Source organism: Vicia villosa, linkage group LG2 (assembly GCF_029867415.1).
Source record: "Vicia villosa cultivar HV-30 ecotype Madison, WI linkage group LG2, Vvil1.0, whole genome shotgun sequence".
NCBI classification, from domain to species: Eukaryota; Viridiplantae; Streptophyta; class Magnoliopsida; order Fabales; family Fabaceae; genus Vicia; species Vicia villosa.
In genome coordinates this window covers 154,649,165-154,666,438 of record NC_081181.1, presented here as the reverse complement: position 1 = coordinate 154,666,438, position 17,274 = coordinate 154,649,165, and the positions used below count along the sequence as shown (strand labels likewise).

At 35.6% G+C, this 17,274-nt stretch overlaps 2 protein-coding genes across 2 annotated transcripts; both read left to right on the top strand.

Annotated features, from left to right (window-relative positions):
* Nucleotides 1-9,619: 9,619 nt before the first annotated feature.
* LOC131652585 (12-oxophytodienoate reductase 1-like) lies at nt 9,620-11,838 on the top strand. Its single transcript, XM_058922488.1, has 3 exons — nt 9,620-10,182; nt 10,294-10,458; nt 10,543-11,838. Exons 1-3 carry the CDS (start codon nt 9,861-9,863, stop codon nt 11,124-11,126), a joined length of 1,071 nt encoding a protein of 356 aa, XP_058778471.1. The 5' UTR covers nt 9,620-9,860; the 3' UTR covers nt 11,127-11,838.
* Nucleotides 11,839-14,886: 3,048 nt separating this feature from the next.
* LOC131652584 (12-oxophytodienoate reductase 1-like) lies at nt 14,887-16,911 on the top strand. The gene is made up of 5 exons (XM_058922487.1): nt 14,887-15,044; nt 15,270-15,410; nt 15,746-15,876; nt 15,993-16,169; nt 16,272-16,911. The coding sequence occupies exons 1-5, from the start codon at nt 14,974-14,976 to the stop codon at nt 16,853-16,855; spliced, it is 1,104 nt and encodes a 367-aa protein (XP_058778470.1). The 5' UTR covers nt 14,887-14,973; the 3' UTR covers nt 16,856-16,911.
* Nucleotides 16,912-17,274: the final 363 nt, after the last annotated feature.

The window sequence follows — 17,274 nt, the reverse complement described above, 5'->3', positions numbered from 1 at the left end:
TTTTGTCAAACTGGATCTCTCTACACGGTTAAGTTTTTGATCAAAAATCAATAATAGAGTCGGGCTTTTACACTAATTGAAGGTAGAGAAAAACACGAGAAAGAAGGGTTTGAATTGGGTTTTCAAAACTTTTCCCTTTTAGATAAACTATCCGTTTAAGATAAATATTAGCGCATGCAATAAAGAGAAAGATGACACATTCAGTTATCCAGGTTCCCCTTAGAAAAGGTTAGTCATGTCCACCCGTCAAGGTGATTTTTCCCTAGAAATGGACTTTATCTACTAACCATAGAAATTATTACAATTGCACGGGCCAACTGCCAGTGACTAACAACCACACATTAATCAATTATGTTAGTGATCCCTTAAGAATCCGGACCCAACTAGTCCCCTAAGAGATATAACAATCAATGAATCCTTTAAGAATTATAACCCTATTGGCCCCCTAAAGAAGATTTCCCAAGATGAAAAATTGTCACCGTCTTCTTGAGTATACAGACTAAGACTAGTCACTCAAGGAACAATCAATAGAAATTGATTATCAGTTGTGTTTACAAGACTGCTTCTTAAAAGCATATTACACAAAAGATTAAAGTACAAATACAACACAAAAGTGTTGAGCAAGATATGAGCAATAACTCCTTGATTTTACAGGAGTCTACAAAGATGTATATGATAAAATGTTTAGTTGCATCTTGTAGTAATCTTCTTTCTCTTCTTTCTTTCTCCTCCTCAGCTTCAGCTTCATAATGTTGCAACAGCTTTTGCTTTGCTTTTAATTCTAGAGCTTTGGCTTCTTCGCATTTGTGTAGCATTGCAGCTTTAACATTTGCGATGGAAAATATCTTCAACTTTCGCATTTGCAACTAGCAGCATCTTTGGCTTCTTCGTAGTAGTAATCACAGCTTTGGCTATTTAGCTTACATCGGTTTTTGGCTATTCACCTTCCAACAACCTTTCTTATAAAGTCTTGATATTCTTTTATAGTCTCAGATAAAGAGTCTTTTTCTTAAAGCCAATGGTTACTTTCCAACAGATATAAGTGTATGTATTGGATAGTTGAACATGTTACTTCCTTAGCCTGTAGATTGAAGCTTTGATATAATGGCGTGGAAGACACCTTTTGAATAGTACGAACGTCTTGATATATGTGAGTTGTTGAGCAAGCTGTTGTACTGAATCTTCTTGAGAAATTTTTTTGATCTTATCTTTAAATGATGTACTTCTAATTCTGAAGTATTAAGCTTGGAAGAGATAACTTTCTTTTCTTTGTTCTTCTGATAATTTATCTAACGAGTAGTTCAGAAGCTACTTTGTTATGATAGCATAAGAACATCATAACCTAATAGGAATAGACCTTTATCTTTCAAAACTAATGACAGTAGCCTTTCTGAAGTATGACGAAGGACTTCATAGATCAAATATGTATCTGAAGAGATAACTTATTTGAGTTGAGAACATATGAACAATATGAGCAATAGTATTAGAGTATTTCAGAATAAAACAATGTCTTTAGATAATAGTGCAACAACGTATCTGAGGAACACGTATTAATATCTAAGAAAGAGTCATTAACTAATCTGTATTTCTGATCTGTATCAGTTGATCTTGACTATGTCTTCAGAGTAATGAGCAACAGCTCTTCTGACGAACATATCTTGACATCTTATCTCTGAAGCAACAACTTGTATCTGATGTGGAATTTTTTTTCTAATATGAAGCAACAACTTCTTGAAGACTTATTTCTTCTGGAGATATTTGAGACTTCTGAAGCAGCAACTTATTGAGAAGTACATAGGAGATCCCTTTTTCTGAATGACATTCAGCATTCTATAGAATTATCAATATTTCTTCATAAGTTAAGTGAATAGTCTTTCTAACGAGAGCATTTCTGATGATTCTTTAGAAAACAGTCCAAAATCATACAGAGCTTCTGATATGCACACTCAAGAAAACATTAGAAACAAAATTGTTTACAAATAAAATATATGTGTTGTTACCATTAAAATATAGAGATAAAGTGCAGAACCAAATCTTGCTCTAACACAACCCTTTAACCAATCATTATTCTCAATCTCACTTTTCCCCTCATCTTTCTTATTATTAGCTTCACCTCCAACAACCACTTTCTTTTCAACAACCAATTTTTTTCACTCTCTTTTCAGGTTGTTTTGTTCGAAAACAAAAGAGAGAAGTTTCAAAACAAAAATGAGAAAAGCGGCAAGGTCTTATTATCAGAATCCCTTATTTCTACATGACTGATGGAACGCGCGTTAACAGACATGCAATTACTATAGGCTTATACAAAATATTAACTCTACCAATACACCAAATACCTTGATGTGTAGCTCACTAGCCTAAGTGTTAATTCCACGATCCCTCAAGTCAATTATACTGTTAAACCAAGCAATACAACACCTTAATCCATAAGTCATAATTGCTAATCATGTTTTCCCTAGTCAATTAGAGAATGCAACTGTTAAATCATGTCATAAAAATAGCCCTAGGATCAGTAGTTATTACTTATCAAGATCAAATCAAATGCAATAACAAACAAAAGGCAATGAGCATAATCAATAAATGAATATTAATAACGAGTAAGGCAAGAAGAATAAAGCGGGACTTGGAGTGATAATTGAAGTGGTTCAAAGTAAAGGAAACAATGGCTAGGCCTGGGTTGTCGCTAGGGTGCATGAAATAGGCATCCAACATGTCTTTTTGATAGTTATTGGTACTAGAATGATCGTTATTACCATGCTTGGTGGGTTTGGATTTGTTTTGAGTGGGAGAATGGGGTGGTGTAGAAGAAGTGTTATTTTCTTGATTAATGGTGGCCATGGATGGAAAAACTACATACATACTCAAGGAGCTAAGATGAGGAAAAATAATGCAAAAGAATAATAGAAAGGAAGAAAACCCTGAAGTTGAAATTAGGGCTTTTAAAAAGAGGTTGATGAAGATGAAAAAAAAATTATGGAAAAAAATTTGGATTGATGTTCCGAAAGAAAAAGGTGTTTTAGGTTTGAATTAGAGTTACTGAATATATTGCATGTGGGTTATGGGGTTGAAATGAATAAAGTCAGTAATGGTGGCTGAAAAATTATGGTTTTGAGCTTTGAAAATGGGGGAGTTTCTAGGTTTATAGAAGAATGAGTATGAAAGAGGTTAAGTTTCTGGGTTAATTGAAGGTGGTTGAAGATCGTGAATGGTGGTTTATGGGTAGAATAAAAGAAAATATATGAAGTTGAGCGAAGATTTTCTAGGAAATATTAAATTATGGGTGAAGATATGCGAAACAAGATTCTGTTGGGGGAGTTTTCACTAGGGAGCATTGATATATAATAGGACTTCCATCTTTGTGGGGGACACACTACTTGTCCACCTAAAACCTTATTAAGGTGATATGTGAGTGGGTTCTCCCATTTATAAATGTTCAAATCACCACATTCCTATCCAATGTGGGACTATTTCTCACATTTGTTATATTCTCAACATATTCAAGAAATTCAAAGAACTCGGTTTGTGATCAAGGGAGTTGTGGAAAGAATGATGAAGAGAGAGAAAGAAAGGAGTGAAATGGTTACCTATCGGTTTGTTTTGGTTAATGGTGATCGAAATCTGATAATGGAGAATCCAAGATGAGCCAATGGAAATTTGACACGTTGAAATAAGAGATAAGCTTCTCCAATGAAATCCGATGGAAGTCTTGGAAAGATTCAAAATCTTGCCTTGCATGGAGAAAGCTTATGACGCGTTGAATGCTTGGTATACATGTGTTGATTGCTTTAATTAAAGAAAAGATTTGGAAATGATGGAAATGAAAAATGAATTTTGTAGTATGTAAAAGAAATTGGATCACAGTATTGGTAATTGATACTATATTCCTTAATCTCCCATCAAGTGGGCAGGTCTTTAAATACTTATCAAGCCTGTGAAGATAGGCCCAAAGCAAGTAGTTTAACTCAAGAGAATCTCTTTGAGCACCCATACACCTTCTTAGAGACCCCTGATAAAAATTCCAAAATACCCCTATACTTCGAAGATGCATCTCTGAAGTCACCTTTTTTCTAAAAAAATGTGACTTCGCATATGCATCTTCGAAGTCACCTATTTTTTGGAAAAAAATGACTTCGGAGATGCATATGCGAAGTCACATATTTTTGGAAAAAAAGGTGACTTCAGAGATGCATCTCACAAGTCACTTCTTTTAGTCCAACGCCAACAGACCCTTCCCCTGCTCTTCATTTGTATTCAAAAACACCCAAAACACATTTCTTCTAAAAAATTGCATTTTACCTTATTTGAAGTAATATTTAACTCATTGAAGACACAAAATCTCCTTTGAAGAATCCTCAACTCATTTCAAGTCATCTTCAAAGCTCCTTCAAAACTCCAACATTGTGTAAGTTTACAAAATTTGCATTTCATTGCTAAATTTGATTTAGAGTTAGTTATAATCAATAAAATTGTATAGGTTGATGTTACAGTAGTAAAATTTTGGTGTTTGGATGTTAAAAAATAGATTTTGGATGTGTTAGGGAAAGAAGTAGAAGATCTGCACAAATGGTTGTTCGCATGTGGTTTCGCAAGTACATATCCGAAATCCCTTTTAACCAGTTTCGGATATGCACTTCCGAAATCTTCCCAGAGTTTTTTTATTTATTTATTTTCAAATTTTTTAAATTGCTTGTTTCAGGAAAATGGCTAACAACCAAGCATCGACCGATCGACTAAGACAAGAGAGGCCAACCCAAACAGCCTCTACTCGGCGCGAGAGAGCCGCACAACAATGAATAACTCGAGGACGAGGTCGAGTCTTCCAGGAGGAAGCGCCTACAGGGTTTTCATCTACACCGAGGAGTCGCCTGTCTCAGGCGTCACCCTCTAGTTCCCATGAGCAGGTTGAGGTTGATCGGGGGGAGGAGGTTTACCCAGAGCACGACGAGGCTACTCAGGAGGATGTTCATGATACACATGCTTCCTGGTTCAACCCACCAATAGAGGGGGTGAACCGGAGTTACTCGGGAGGGTTGTCTGACACTTCACTCTTGATATACTATCATGACCATGCCGCTCGACATATTTGGGATGAAGAGGTTTTTTTTTTGCATTTTTTCATTTAAGCAATTTACTTACAAATATGGGTTTAACAACTAACATTGAGGTTTTTATTTATTTTTATTACAGGAATAGTTGACCATTAAATCTATGATCAATTCGTGAAAAATCTTCAATTTATTTAAACTGCAGGCTGAGTGGTTTAATGATGTTGTTGCTGGATCCGAACTTGGCGGATTATATTGTACCAGTTATGTTACCATAAGCCACAGCATGCAGGGGCCATTTGCCGAAAGGTGGCACAAGGAGGTGTCTTCTTTCCACTTTCCTGTTGGCGAGTTGACGATCACCCTCCATAACGTGGCTTGTCTACTCCACCTGGCTATCAGATAGAGGTTACTCAACCATTCTCGTATACAAAGAGTTAAGGCGATTGAGGGGATGGTAGATTATCTGGGTATGAATCCATTTGCGGCAAATTATGAGTGTAGAATAACAAATGGGGCGCATGTCAGGTTATCCATCCTGAAAGAGCTTTATAAACACCACTTGGTGGCGGCAGCTGGGGCCGAGGATGAGGGTGATACAGTTTTTTTTTATTACCACTGTGGTTGTGCTTTGCGGTGTTGGTTCATGTTCTTGGTTGGCATGTCCCTTTTTGTGGACAAAAGTGCAATCTACGTGGATGTGACATATCTCCAGTATTTTACTGATTTGACTATAGTTCATAAATGGAACTGGGGGGCCGCCTTTTTGGTGTACCTATACCAGAAGCTTAATGAAGCATGCAACTGGATATGATTAGGCAGTTGACTGGCTCCTGCACACTCCTCACGGTACCTTTCACTTTAATTATATGACATTTAATCTGTTATTTACTTACTTGTACTTCTAGATTTTGCTATTTGTGTTTTAGAGCTGAATCATCTCTTACTTCCACCGTATTCATGACTACGATCCTGATTCGTTTTATACTGACGACATGCCTAAAGCTGCAAGATACATCCTCTAAAGGGCGAATCATAAAGTGGCGCCATATCGGGTATACCTCAATCGTACTGCTCATGATAATATAAACTGGACACCCTTTCATGATTACGGGCATGTTGTCCCCCTCGGCCGCATCTCATTATATTCCGAATGGTTAGCATGTGGGACAAACATCATGGTCATGTATTTGCTGGAATATTGCATCAGACATTTCGGACATGTGCAAATGATACCTAGGTCTCCATTTGAGGTTGCTCCGGACACCATTATCCGCCGAGCTTTCACTGATATCTTTCAGGGTTGAGAGCATCATTTAGTGTTAGAGGAGTATCGGGGGATGCAGGCATCATAGAGCTAGCACTGTGTAGATGAATACGTGACATGAATTTTTAAAGTGTCACATCCTATCATGATACCGGATGCTCCTGGGCATCCACCTAGGCCAACGCATGAGAGCTCTTGGAGAATCAGCAGGTTGAAGATGACCATGCCATTGATGTCCTGCCGATATGTCATCGATATTGTTGGTTGGATAGGATGCATTGGACAGAGGGATCATTCAGGAGGACGGTGCAGAGGCGATTGCTGTAGTTGATAGGATGGTCAGGGAGGCGTCTGTAACACCCCTCTAATACCCCACGGCAATTAACAAAATTAAATCAGAGTAAACATGCAAAGGGTGTCACAATTCAAAAATAAAAGAAAACACACGTTCGGCATATGTCATGCATTCACTGAAACATCTGAAATTATAACTCATAGATAAAAATCATGTTTACACAGCGGAATCAAATCATCAAGTCAACATTACATCGTTAATGTATCAGACTTCAATCAAAATAAACAATAGAGTTATAATTCGAAACTCAAAACATCGCGTCCCCAGTGTTACATCTATCAGAGCATGACACCGACACAACAACTAAACCGACTTATGAGCTAATCCTCACCAAGTCGAAAGCAGCTATCCTCAATCTGAAAATTGTCAACAAGTAAGGGTGAGTCTCATTCTCAATTAATCAATGTTATGCATTCATAAGCAACAAAACATCATAATATATCATTCACCCAATTTGTCATATATTCAGATTCACATCTATTATTCATCAATTCACACAATAATAGATTACAACACAAAACACAGAAATCCATACAATCATGTTATGACAAAATGCATATGACACAACTGACACTATGCATGTGGTACCAAAATTCGTGAACCACATTCACAGGACTTCTCTCTGCGATACTGCCCTTCAAGTCGCTTACACCCCACATAGGCACACGACTAACCTCATCGCTCACACCCCCATGGGCACACGATGACTGCTTACTAATCTCCGCACAATGGGAATTAGCCACCAACGATCCACTCATCAACGGGATCCAATGTAAATGATTTATGAATGAATGCACACATATCACATACTTATATCATCACCGATCCGATGCTTAACATCGTCTCATTTCATCTCACCAATATCATCACAAACAAGTATGTACATGTCCAAGCATCATTCAATCATTCACATACATTCACCACAATCAACATATTAATATTAACAGCATATTAATATTCACAAATCATCAATCATCATCACATCGTAATGTTTTCAAAACAACATCTTATATTGTCACATTTCATCATATATGTCAACAATACATCATCCAATTACACAAATCGTCACATGATTAATATTTCAACATAGCATGTATTTAACACATCTCATCACATATATGTACAATACATCATTCACCAAGAAATAAAATCATATTTAAAAATAATTGGATTCACACCTCATTCCATCGTTTAAACACGTAGGCTATCTCATAAGATTCATCGTACTCGAAACGACACTAAAAACAGACCTACGGTTCGAAAGTTACACATCATTTAACTTTCCCAAGAAATAACTATCGCTACAGCACGCGGCGCAACCAAAGTTCGCGGCGCGACCTGAACCACACAAACACGTTCGCGGCGCCAACTCATGCACGCGGCGCGATACGAGAAAATAAGTACGCCTTCGCGGCGCCAACACATGGACGCGGCGCGACCTGGCGATTTTGCAGAATTACGGGTCTGCGTTCAGACTCTGCGATTTCACCTCCTTTTCACCCAAAAACGATTCCAGACATCGCAGACAGGCATATAATCATCGAATTTCTCATCACACATCATTATACATCAAAACAACACATCAATAACCAACAATCTATACAAATTCATCAATTATCCCAAATCATAACATACCTAACAATATCAAATCCCAATATACCCAATCGAATCGAATCATACGTTAATCCATCCTATTACCCATAATCACATAATAGAAATTAACCGGAAGAGTCCCCCCTTACCTTAGCCAAGAGTTCTTGATTGGTCTCTCCCTCCATTGCTCCTCTTTCACGTTCTTCGTGTTCCAAACTCTTTTCACATTCCTTTCTCTTATTCTCAATTCCTTATTATTTTATAAAATAACCTTTAATTAGAATAGGGCCTTTACTAACATAACACCCCCCTCATTCCTTAACATCACACATGGCCCAACACCATGAACCATCCTTTTCCAATTAAATTCCACAAACCACCAATAATTCTAATTATTAATTAAATTTCCATTTAAATTAAAAATTAAAAATGTACGGGTGTTACAGCGTCCAGTGCGACGAACTATAGGAGGTAGAGGAGGTCTTAGGGGGTTAGGATCAGACATACTCAATAGTAGCACTAGCCTATGTTTTATGACTTTTATTTCGTGTTGTAACATTTCTACATTTTGCACTTTCAAAACAACTGTTGTACTGTATTTTGATATTTTGGAATATTTTATGTAGTTGTTATTTTTAATTCATTTTATCAGATAAAGGGTATCAAGTTTAGTTAGTACGTTTCTCCGATTTTTAACAATGTAATTATGAAGTTTTTTACAAAAATTACAGCCACAGAGCAAAATTCGCATATGCATATCTGGCATGTGTTTAAGGTGGTTTCGGAAATGCATATGTGAAAAAACATCTGATATTTTGATTCCAACGTTAATATAATAAAACTTAAAAAAAAGGATCATTTCGGATATGCATATTCAAAACATCTTTAAATGTGAAAAAAGTTATGTTCGGATATGCATATGTAAATGGTATTTTAAAGTTTTCAGGGCGGTTTTTCATCCTATATGAATGTACAAAAAAATTCTCTTAACTCAAGAAATAAAAAACTAACTACGAAATGATTAAGGCCTAATTACAACATATAAACTTAACAAGTGTAAACAGTATCTGAAGTCTGAATCAACTTGGTTCCATCATTTTTCCTAATAATTGATTTTGACTAAATAGTTGATTCAAACTTAAAACTACGTTTATAATTTTTTACTTCAAAAGTAATTTTAACTCGTTTTTACATGAATGTATTCAAACATGCATAAATCAACCATACATTCAAGTCAATTTAACTGAAATCAATTTTGCAAATTCAATTAGTTAAAAAAAAAAATCCATCACAAAACTAAATGCACACCTAATCTTGTTGGTGTCTAATATTGTTGTGTCGTGTCAATTAACCTAATGAATGGTGAGGATTCACGTACAAACTTGACTGCAAGATCAAAAACGATAATGTCAGCAAAATATCATAAATTCCCTCACCAGACTCCAACTTTTATTTTAGCATAAAACAAAACACCATTGAATTTCATCTTCATACTCAAGAACACATCTTCATAATTAATTAAATATCGATCAAATGGAAATGACTGGTGACCAAATTTAATCTTTCTCATAGGTACTAATACCAGATAATATATTTTCATATGATTGTTTTAATTTCCTTTGCTTCTGAATTCAAATTGTTTAATTTCAGAGTAGTTTTGGCACCGTTGACCAGATCTAGATCCTACAACAATGTTCCACAACCTCACCCTATACTCTATTACTCTCAAAGAGCCTCTAATGGAGGTCTTCTCATATCAGAAGCTACTGGTGTTTCTGAAACTGCTCAAGGATATCCAAACACGCCAGGTATTTGGACAAAAGAGCAAGTGGAAGCGTGGAAGCCTATTGTAGATGCTGTTCATGCCAAAGGTGGCACATTCTTTTGTCAACTTTGGCATGTTGGAAGAATGTTTGATTCTGGTATGTTTTTACTTTTATTTCATTTTTTTTAAAATTCGCAATTTGTTAATAGATTTTTCTAGTATGTATACTTATTTGTTTTATGTTAATTTTCCATACTATATATTGAAGCTGGTAAAACACCAGTATCTTCTACTGATAAAATACTCTCACCGAAAATTGGAGATGATGGTAGTGTAATATCACGATTCATACAACCGAGGAGACTAAGAACAGAAGAAATTCCTGATATTGTCAATGATTTTAGACTTGCTGCAAGAAATGCTATTGAAGCTGGTAAATTAACTGAACTATAGAAACTTAAACTAGAGATAAAAAGTAGTATTGTTCACCAGATGTTTGATGTTTTGCAAATTGTAGGTTTTGATGGAGTTGAGATCCAAGGGGCTAATGGCTATCTACTTGAGCAATTCATGAAAGATAAAGTGAATGATAGAACAGATGAATACGGTGGATCTCTTGAGAATCGTTGTCGATTTGCTTTGGAAGTTGTTGAAGCTGTTGTGAATGAGATAGGAGAAGAAAGAGTTGGAATAAAATTATCACCGTTTTCGGAGCTTGGAGAATGTGGAGACTCAGATCCTAATACATTGGGGCTTTATATGATTGATGCTATTAATAAATTTGGTGTTTTGTATTGTCATGTGGTGGAACCGAGAATGGATATTGTTGATGAAAAAACTGAATGTGTTTACAGTTTGGAGCCAATGAGAAAAGCTTTCAATGGCACTTTCATGGTTGTGGGAGGTTATGACAGAAAAGATGGGATCAATGCTATAGTTGAAAACAGGGCAGATCTTGTTGCTTATGGTCGTTTGTTCATATCTAATCCAGATTTGCCAAAGAGATTTGCACTTGATGCTCCTCTCAACAAGTATAATGAGAAAACATTTTATACGTTTGATCCAGTTCTCTATTATACTGACTACCCTTTTCTTGAATGATGAAATACATGTTGTAACATGTAGTTTTTTTTAACTCTATTATGAAATTACGTAATTAACTGTGTGTTGACTTGTAAATTGCTCGTGTAATTTTGTCTTAAAAGTTTGTAAATTCGTTCATGTAATTTTGCCTTAAAAGATGGTGATTGGAGTAAAGGAGAATTACAGGAAGTTACCGAAAAATAATCAAAGAAAGAATGATCATGAAAAAGAAGAAACTTGTGACATGATGTACATTATATTGCAAGAATATTTGGAGTATGTGGTGCAATGTGTCTCTGCGATGAAGGTTATATGTTGTCACACAATTGTGTGTGACATAAGCAATTAACTAACGTAGACTTGGAGTCTGTGGTGCGCTGTGTGGCTACTGTGAAGGTATTATGGTTTAACATATGTTTGTGTTACATAGGCATGAAGGCCAATGTAGGAAGACTTGGAATCCGCAATGCGATCTATCCCGCACGAAGGCTAAAGTTTGGACTTTCCCCATCTGATCCAAAACCTAATTTCTAGTTATGAATTACTATTTAAGGAAATAAAAAAGAGAAATTCAGGGTTGCAAAAATATGAAGTAAAAAATGGGAGGAAATGTTAGAATAATAATTCAAGTGTGAGTTAGAGTCTCACATTGATTATAAATGTGGAGACTTGAGCATTTATAAGTAGGAGAACTCACTAACATATCATCTTAAGATTTTGAATGAATAAATTTTATGTCTGCCACAGTCAAGATATTGATCTTAGTCTAATATACTAAATTTATCTTTATTATAGACATCTAATTTTAGTAATTAGATCGCAAATACCAAATAGTGATATTAGAGGGGATTCAAATGATCTATTTTTTTTTTCAATTGACTTTATTCACATATTTTATTTTTCTTCTACAACCTTCAATATATGATAAACATTCCCTCTCGTTTCTACTACATAAGTAATTTGTTAAATGTCAGAGTTCAGAAATTATAAAAATCCTTGTGCATACAATAATTTTGATATCAAGTTTTAGCGTTGGTGTCGGAGATTATTGATTAGTTTCAATAAGATAATTTTTTTAATTGAGTTTATTCTACGTTTAATATTTTTATTAAAAAAATTAACCACATCAAAAGAAAGTGTCTCTTATTTTATTATTTAATTTTAAAGTGCTAATGGGTTATTTTATGTTTGTGTATGTGAAGTGAAGGATCTAACAGATTAAACTTTGATTTGGAGATCAAGATGATTGTAAAAGCAAATAGAAAAGTAGCATGATTAGCCAGCAAAGAAGAAGAATGTACTTGCAAGAAATACAATAAAGTTAATCCCGTTCGTGTAAGAAATGCCAGAGGATTTTTTAAGTTTTCTGAATACATGAATGGATCAATCCTCCCACAACCCTAAAGGTTGGAATATTTATAAGCTTAATTCATAGGACAAGTTGTTAGGTCAAGAACTGATTTCCTCCCAATTGCTTGGCTATAGTGTGGGAGTAGGATGACTAATTCTCCTCATTGGTAGGAAAAAGTAGTTTCTTCCTTGAAAAAGAGGAAAATATTACAACTTGGTAGGAAAAAGTAATTCTCCTCATTAGTAGGGACACATGGCCTCACAAGTATTATTTAATTACCACTTGAATAGCATGAGTTTGGGATGGAAGACCCATGCCCTATGCAAGGTGGGATTCATGTCGGGTGATCCATGTCGGGTGATCCATGTCCTATTGTATCGTGCCAGCTCATTTCATCCATTGGCCTTTTTGTGACACTTTTGGGATTATCGAGTCATGTGTTGTTTTCTTTCAAGCACGAGTTTTGAGAATGGAGAAGCGATTAAACAAGGAAGACAACAATCTCTCTTCGGGAAAGAATGGGAAAGGAGAGTCCCTCAGGTGAGACTTGAAAAGACGAGTCCCTCAGGTGAAACTTAAAAAGGCAAGTCCCTTACGCGGGACTTGGAAAGACGAGTCTCTATAGCGAGACTTGAAAAGACAAGTCCCTCAAGCGATACTTGAAAAAACGAGTCCATCATGAGAAACTTGAAAAGGAAAGTCTCTGAGGCAAGACTTGAAAAATGTGAGTCTCTCAAGTGGGAGACGTTTGGATTCTAGAGGAACGTTAAACATTTAATGCTTCATAATGATGATGTAGTTCTAAAGGAAAACATTCCAATTGAGGAGAACGTCAACGCTAATGAGGATGGGTTAGAAGAAGGAGAGACCATTTCGTTTAACTCATAATTTCGTTTAATTCATGCATTTTGGCGGTATGTTTATTAATTGTGCGTTATTGTTGTTCGTCTTAGTTACACATTCGTTGAGTTGGCAAAGATACCTCTGAGGCTTAGCCCGAGGGGCGGTGCAGTCTTGACTCGAGCGATATGGCCTCTTAGGGAGATCTTAAATCCTCATCAAGATAGTAACATGGTACGGCGGCAATGACTCCTTATTGAGATCTATTGTAATACCCTTAGATATCTACAAAGGTTTCTCCAAAAAAATCACTGTCTCTCTAAGTTTACGCTTATTAGAATTGTCACATTTTCCTTGTATCTACACTAAAGTTCTAAAAGTTATTTTAAAACAATAATATAAAAGATACATATATATAATTGTTGAATACTAGTAAATTCATAACAAACTCAAAACACAACCCTTTAACGAACAGATCCATAAAATGAATCGGGAACGCCAAAAAAAGACACGAATTGAGAAAACTGGCAAGATGACCAAAAATTTTCGGGCCACGTACTAAAAGACCCGTACCGCCGCCACATGACTGCCGAACGTCAACGCCACTGCCCGGCCGTCGGCCACCTGCCATTCCCGAACTCCAGTCGCCACTTCGGACCGTTGGCCACCCCCAAACTCTGGTCGTCGTCACCCTATAGCGTCGCTCCACTTCTGCCAACTCTCTTATTACCGGTTTTCGCCGCCGTGCGACTGCTCCGCCATCGGCCTTCTACCGATGTTGCCCAACTGCTGACCGCCCCTGAACTCCGGCCGCCTTCGCTCTATACCATCGTTCCACTGTCTTCGTACTCCGATTGTCAACTGACGCCGCAGTACAACTCCTCCGCCATTGGCCTCCTGTCACCGCCGATTTCCGACGGCTGTCTCCTGCTATCACCTATTACCTTTGCTGAAATTTCTCTTTAACGGCTTTATTGTTTATGCAATATTAAAATATGTTTTCTTCCTCCTTATCATTTAAGGTTTTAAGACATATTTCTACAATATAATTCTCACTAATTCATTGTATTTTAAATGAGTGATAGAAAGAGATTTTACCACAAATTAGTGATGGAATAAATCCTTTATAATTGCTAAGAAATGTATTGTTCCCGGTTAATTACTTTAAAAAATATATCTATTGTTGAGGTAATTTTCTTCTCAATATTTAATGATAGCATGACCCTTTCTTTAATTATTGACAGGTTTATTTCATGAGAATTTGTGACAGAATGTTAAATCACTCACTTATAATTTGCAACATCAAAATTCTATACGAATATCAGAATATAACTAAATCTATTAATAAAGTGATTTGTGCTTTAGTCTATTAGTGATGGAAATCTACCCGTCTCTAAATTTAATTTTTGTTAGTAGTAAAATAGAATAAAATGAAGTGTGTTATGTGGTTTGTTTTGAATCACATAGAGTACCACTACACAGTGAGTATCACAATGAGACACGATGTGAGGTAAGGTTTTTCTTTTTATTGTCCCACACCACACATTTTGCAGATTTTGTTTTATACATCGAAGAAAAAAAATACCATTGAACTTCATCTTCATATTCAAGTTTATATATTTTTTATAATTACTTATAATATCACTATCATTTCATAATTAATTAACGAATCCAATGGAAATAGCTGCTAATCCAATTCCTCTTCTTACTCCTTACAAGATGGGCAAATTTAATCTAGCTCATAGGTAAGTATTTATAGAGATTTTCATCTCATAATTTAATATTATTATGTTTGCTTCCAATTTCAATTTGCATAAATATTAATATATTTTTTTATTCGAACATGAGACTTTGAAGAGAGCATATACTTAAGCTTTCATCACAAGGCCACACACCCACACTCATAAATATTATATTGACTTACCCTCTGTATCTATGTGTTTACTAAAAATATATTAATTTATTTTCAGAGTAGTTTTGGCACCGTTGACCAGATCTAGATCCTATAACAATACACCACAACCTCATGCTGTCCTCTATTATTCTCAAAGAGCCTCTAATGGAGGTTTTCTAATATCAGAAGCTACATGCATTTCTGAAACTGCTAGAGGGTAAAGCTTTTTTCATTCTTTTTATCGCTCTTCATGCCCGGTACATCATTCTTTTTACATTAAAGGTAATTTTACTCAACTTTTTGAGTTGGGTAGATAAGAATTCACCTAACTTTAATCGGCAATTACATTTTGGAAGTTTAATAAAATTATAGTGTTTCCTAAACTGTAACATCGAACACCTCAGTGTCAAATACATGTCAAACAATTTCATCCAATCTAACAAATCTTAACTAACTTCAAATAATACTAACAAACTTCATTACTTGCTTTCAACTAATTAGTTACTAATTCTAATTATAAGTGCAACTAACTTTTATATATTATATGTGAAGGTATCCAAACACACCAGGTTTATGGACAAAAGAGCAAGTCGAAGCATGGAAACCCATCGTGGATGTTGTTCATGCCAAAGGCGGTATATTCTTCTGTCAAATTTGGCATGTTGGAAGAGTTTCTGATTCTGGTGCATATTTATTTTTATCAAAATAGCAATTACTTAACAATTTTTTAGGTCCAAATTAGAGTTCCTGATATTATTTTCACATGATGATATAACACTCACTCAATGTTTCTCAACAGGTTATCAGCCAAATGGGCAAGCACCGGTATCTTCAACAGACAAGCTACTCGCACCACAAATTGGAGGTGATGATATTGTAATGTCCCAGTTCACACAACCAAGGAGGCTAAGAACAGAAGAAATTCCTAATATTGTCAATGACTTTAGACTTGCTGCAAGAAATGCCATTGAAGCTGGTGAGTGGTGATTACTTCATGGATATATAAAAATTTTCCATTTTTTACATGTTAAATTTTTATAATAGGATGACATTTTACATGTTATGGTGCAAATTGTAGGTTTTGATGGGGTTGAAATCCATGGAGGTCATGGCTACCTACTTGAGCAATTCATGAAAGATAAAGTGAACGATAGAACAGATGAATACGGTGGATCCCTTGAGAACCGTTGTAGATTTGTTTTGGAAATTGTTGAAGCAGTTGCAAATGAGATAGGTGGAGAAAGAGTTGGTATAAAATTATCACCATTTTCAGAATTTGGAGAATGTGGAGACTCAAATCCCAAAGCATTAGGGCTGTATATGGTTAATGCTCTGAATAAATATGGTATTTTGTATTGTCAAATGGTGGAACCAAGAATGGAAAGTGTTGACGAAAAAACTAAAAGTGTTGATAGCCTAGTGCCAATGAGAAAGGCTTTCAATGGAACTTTTATGGTTACAGGAGGTTATGGCAGGCGAGATGGGATCAATGTTATAGCTGAAAATAAGGCAGATCTTGTTGCTTATGGTCGTTTGTTTATATCTAATCCAGATTTGCCAAAGAGATTTTCAGTTGATGCTCCTCTCAACATGTATGAAAGAGAGACATTTTATACTCCTGATTCAGTTGTTGGTTATACTGACTATCCATTTCTTGAATGAAGAATTCATTCAGTAGCATCAAAGAAACTTCCATATATTATATAAGATTTTTCCCATATGAATTGCGTTTTGCAATATAGTCACCCATAGTTGAAAAGAAATCTATATTTACTGTTTAACAATATCTTCAGTAATATTAGTTTTCACGTAGGGAGCATCTACGAAAATATTTTAAATTAGTGAACGTTGGAAAAAATACAAATTAATTCAGTTTAGGGATTTTTCCGTAGGTGCATCTACGGAATATCTTAGCACTAAAATTTTCCGTAGATGTAGTTTCGAAAGTATTTGATATAGTTTGAACCAGTATGATCTCCCCCATTGTTACATTTCTTCTTCACCACTCACTTCTCCACAACCTAAAAACTCTACATCATTAATGTCATTTATCACTCCAAAACTCCAACTTTTTGGTGCAA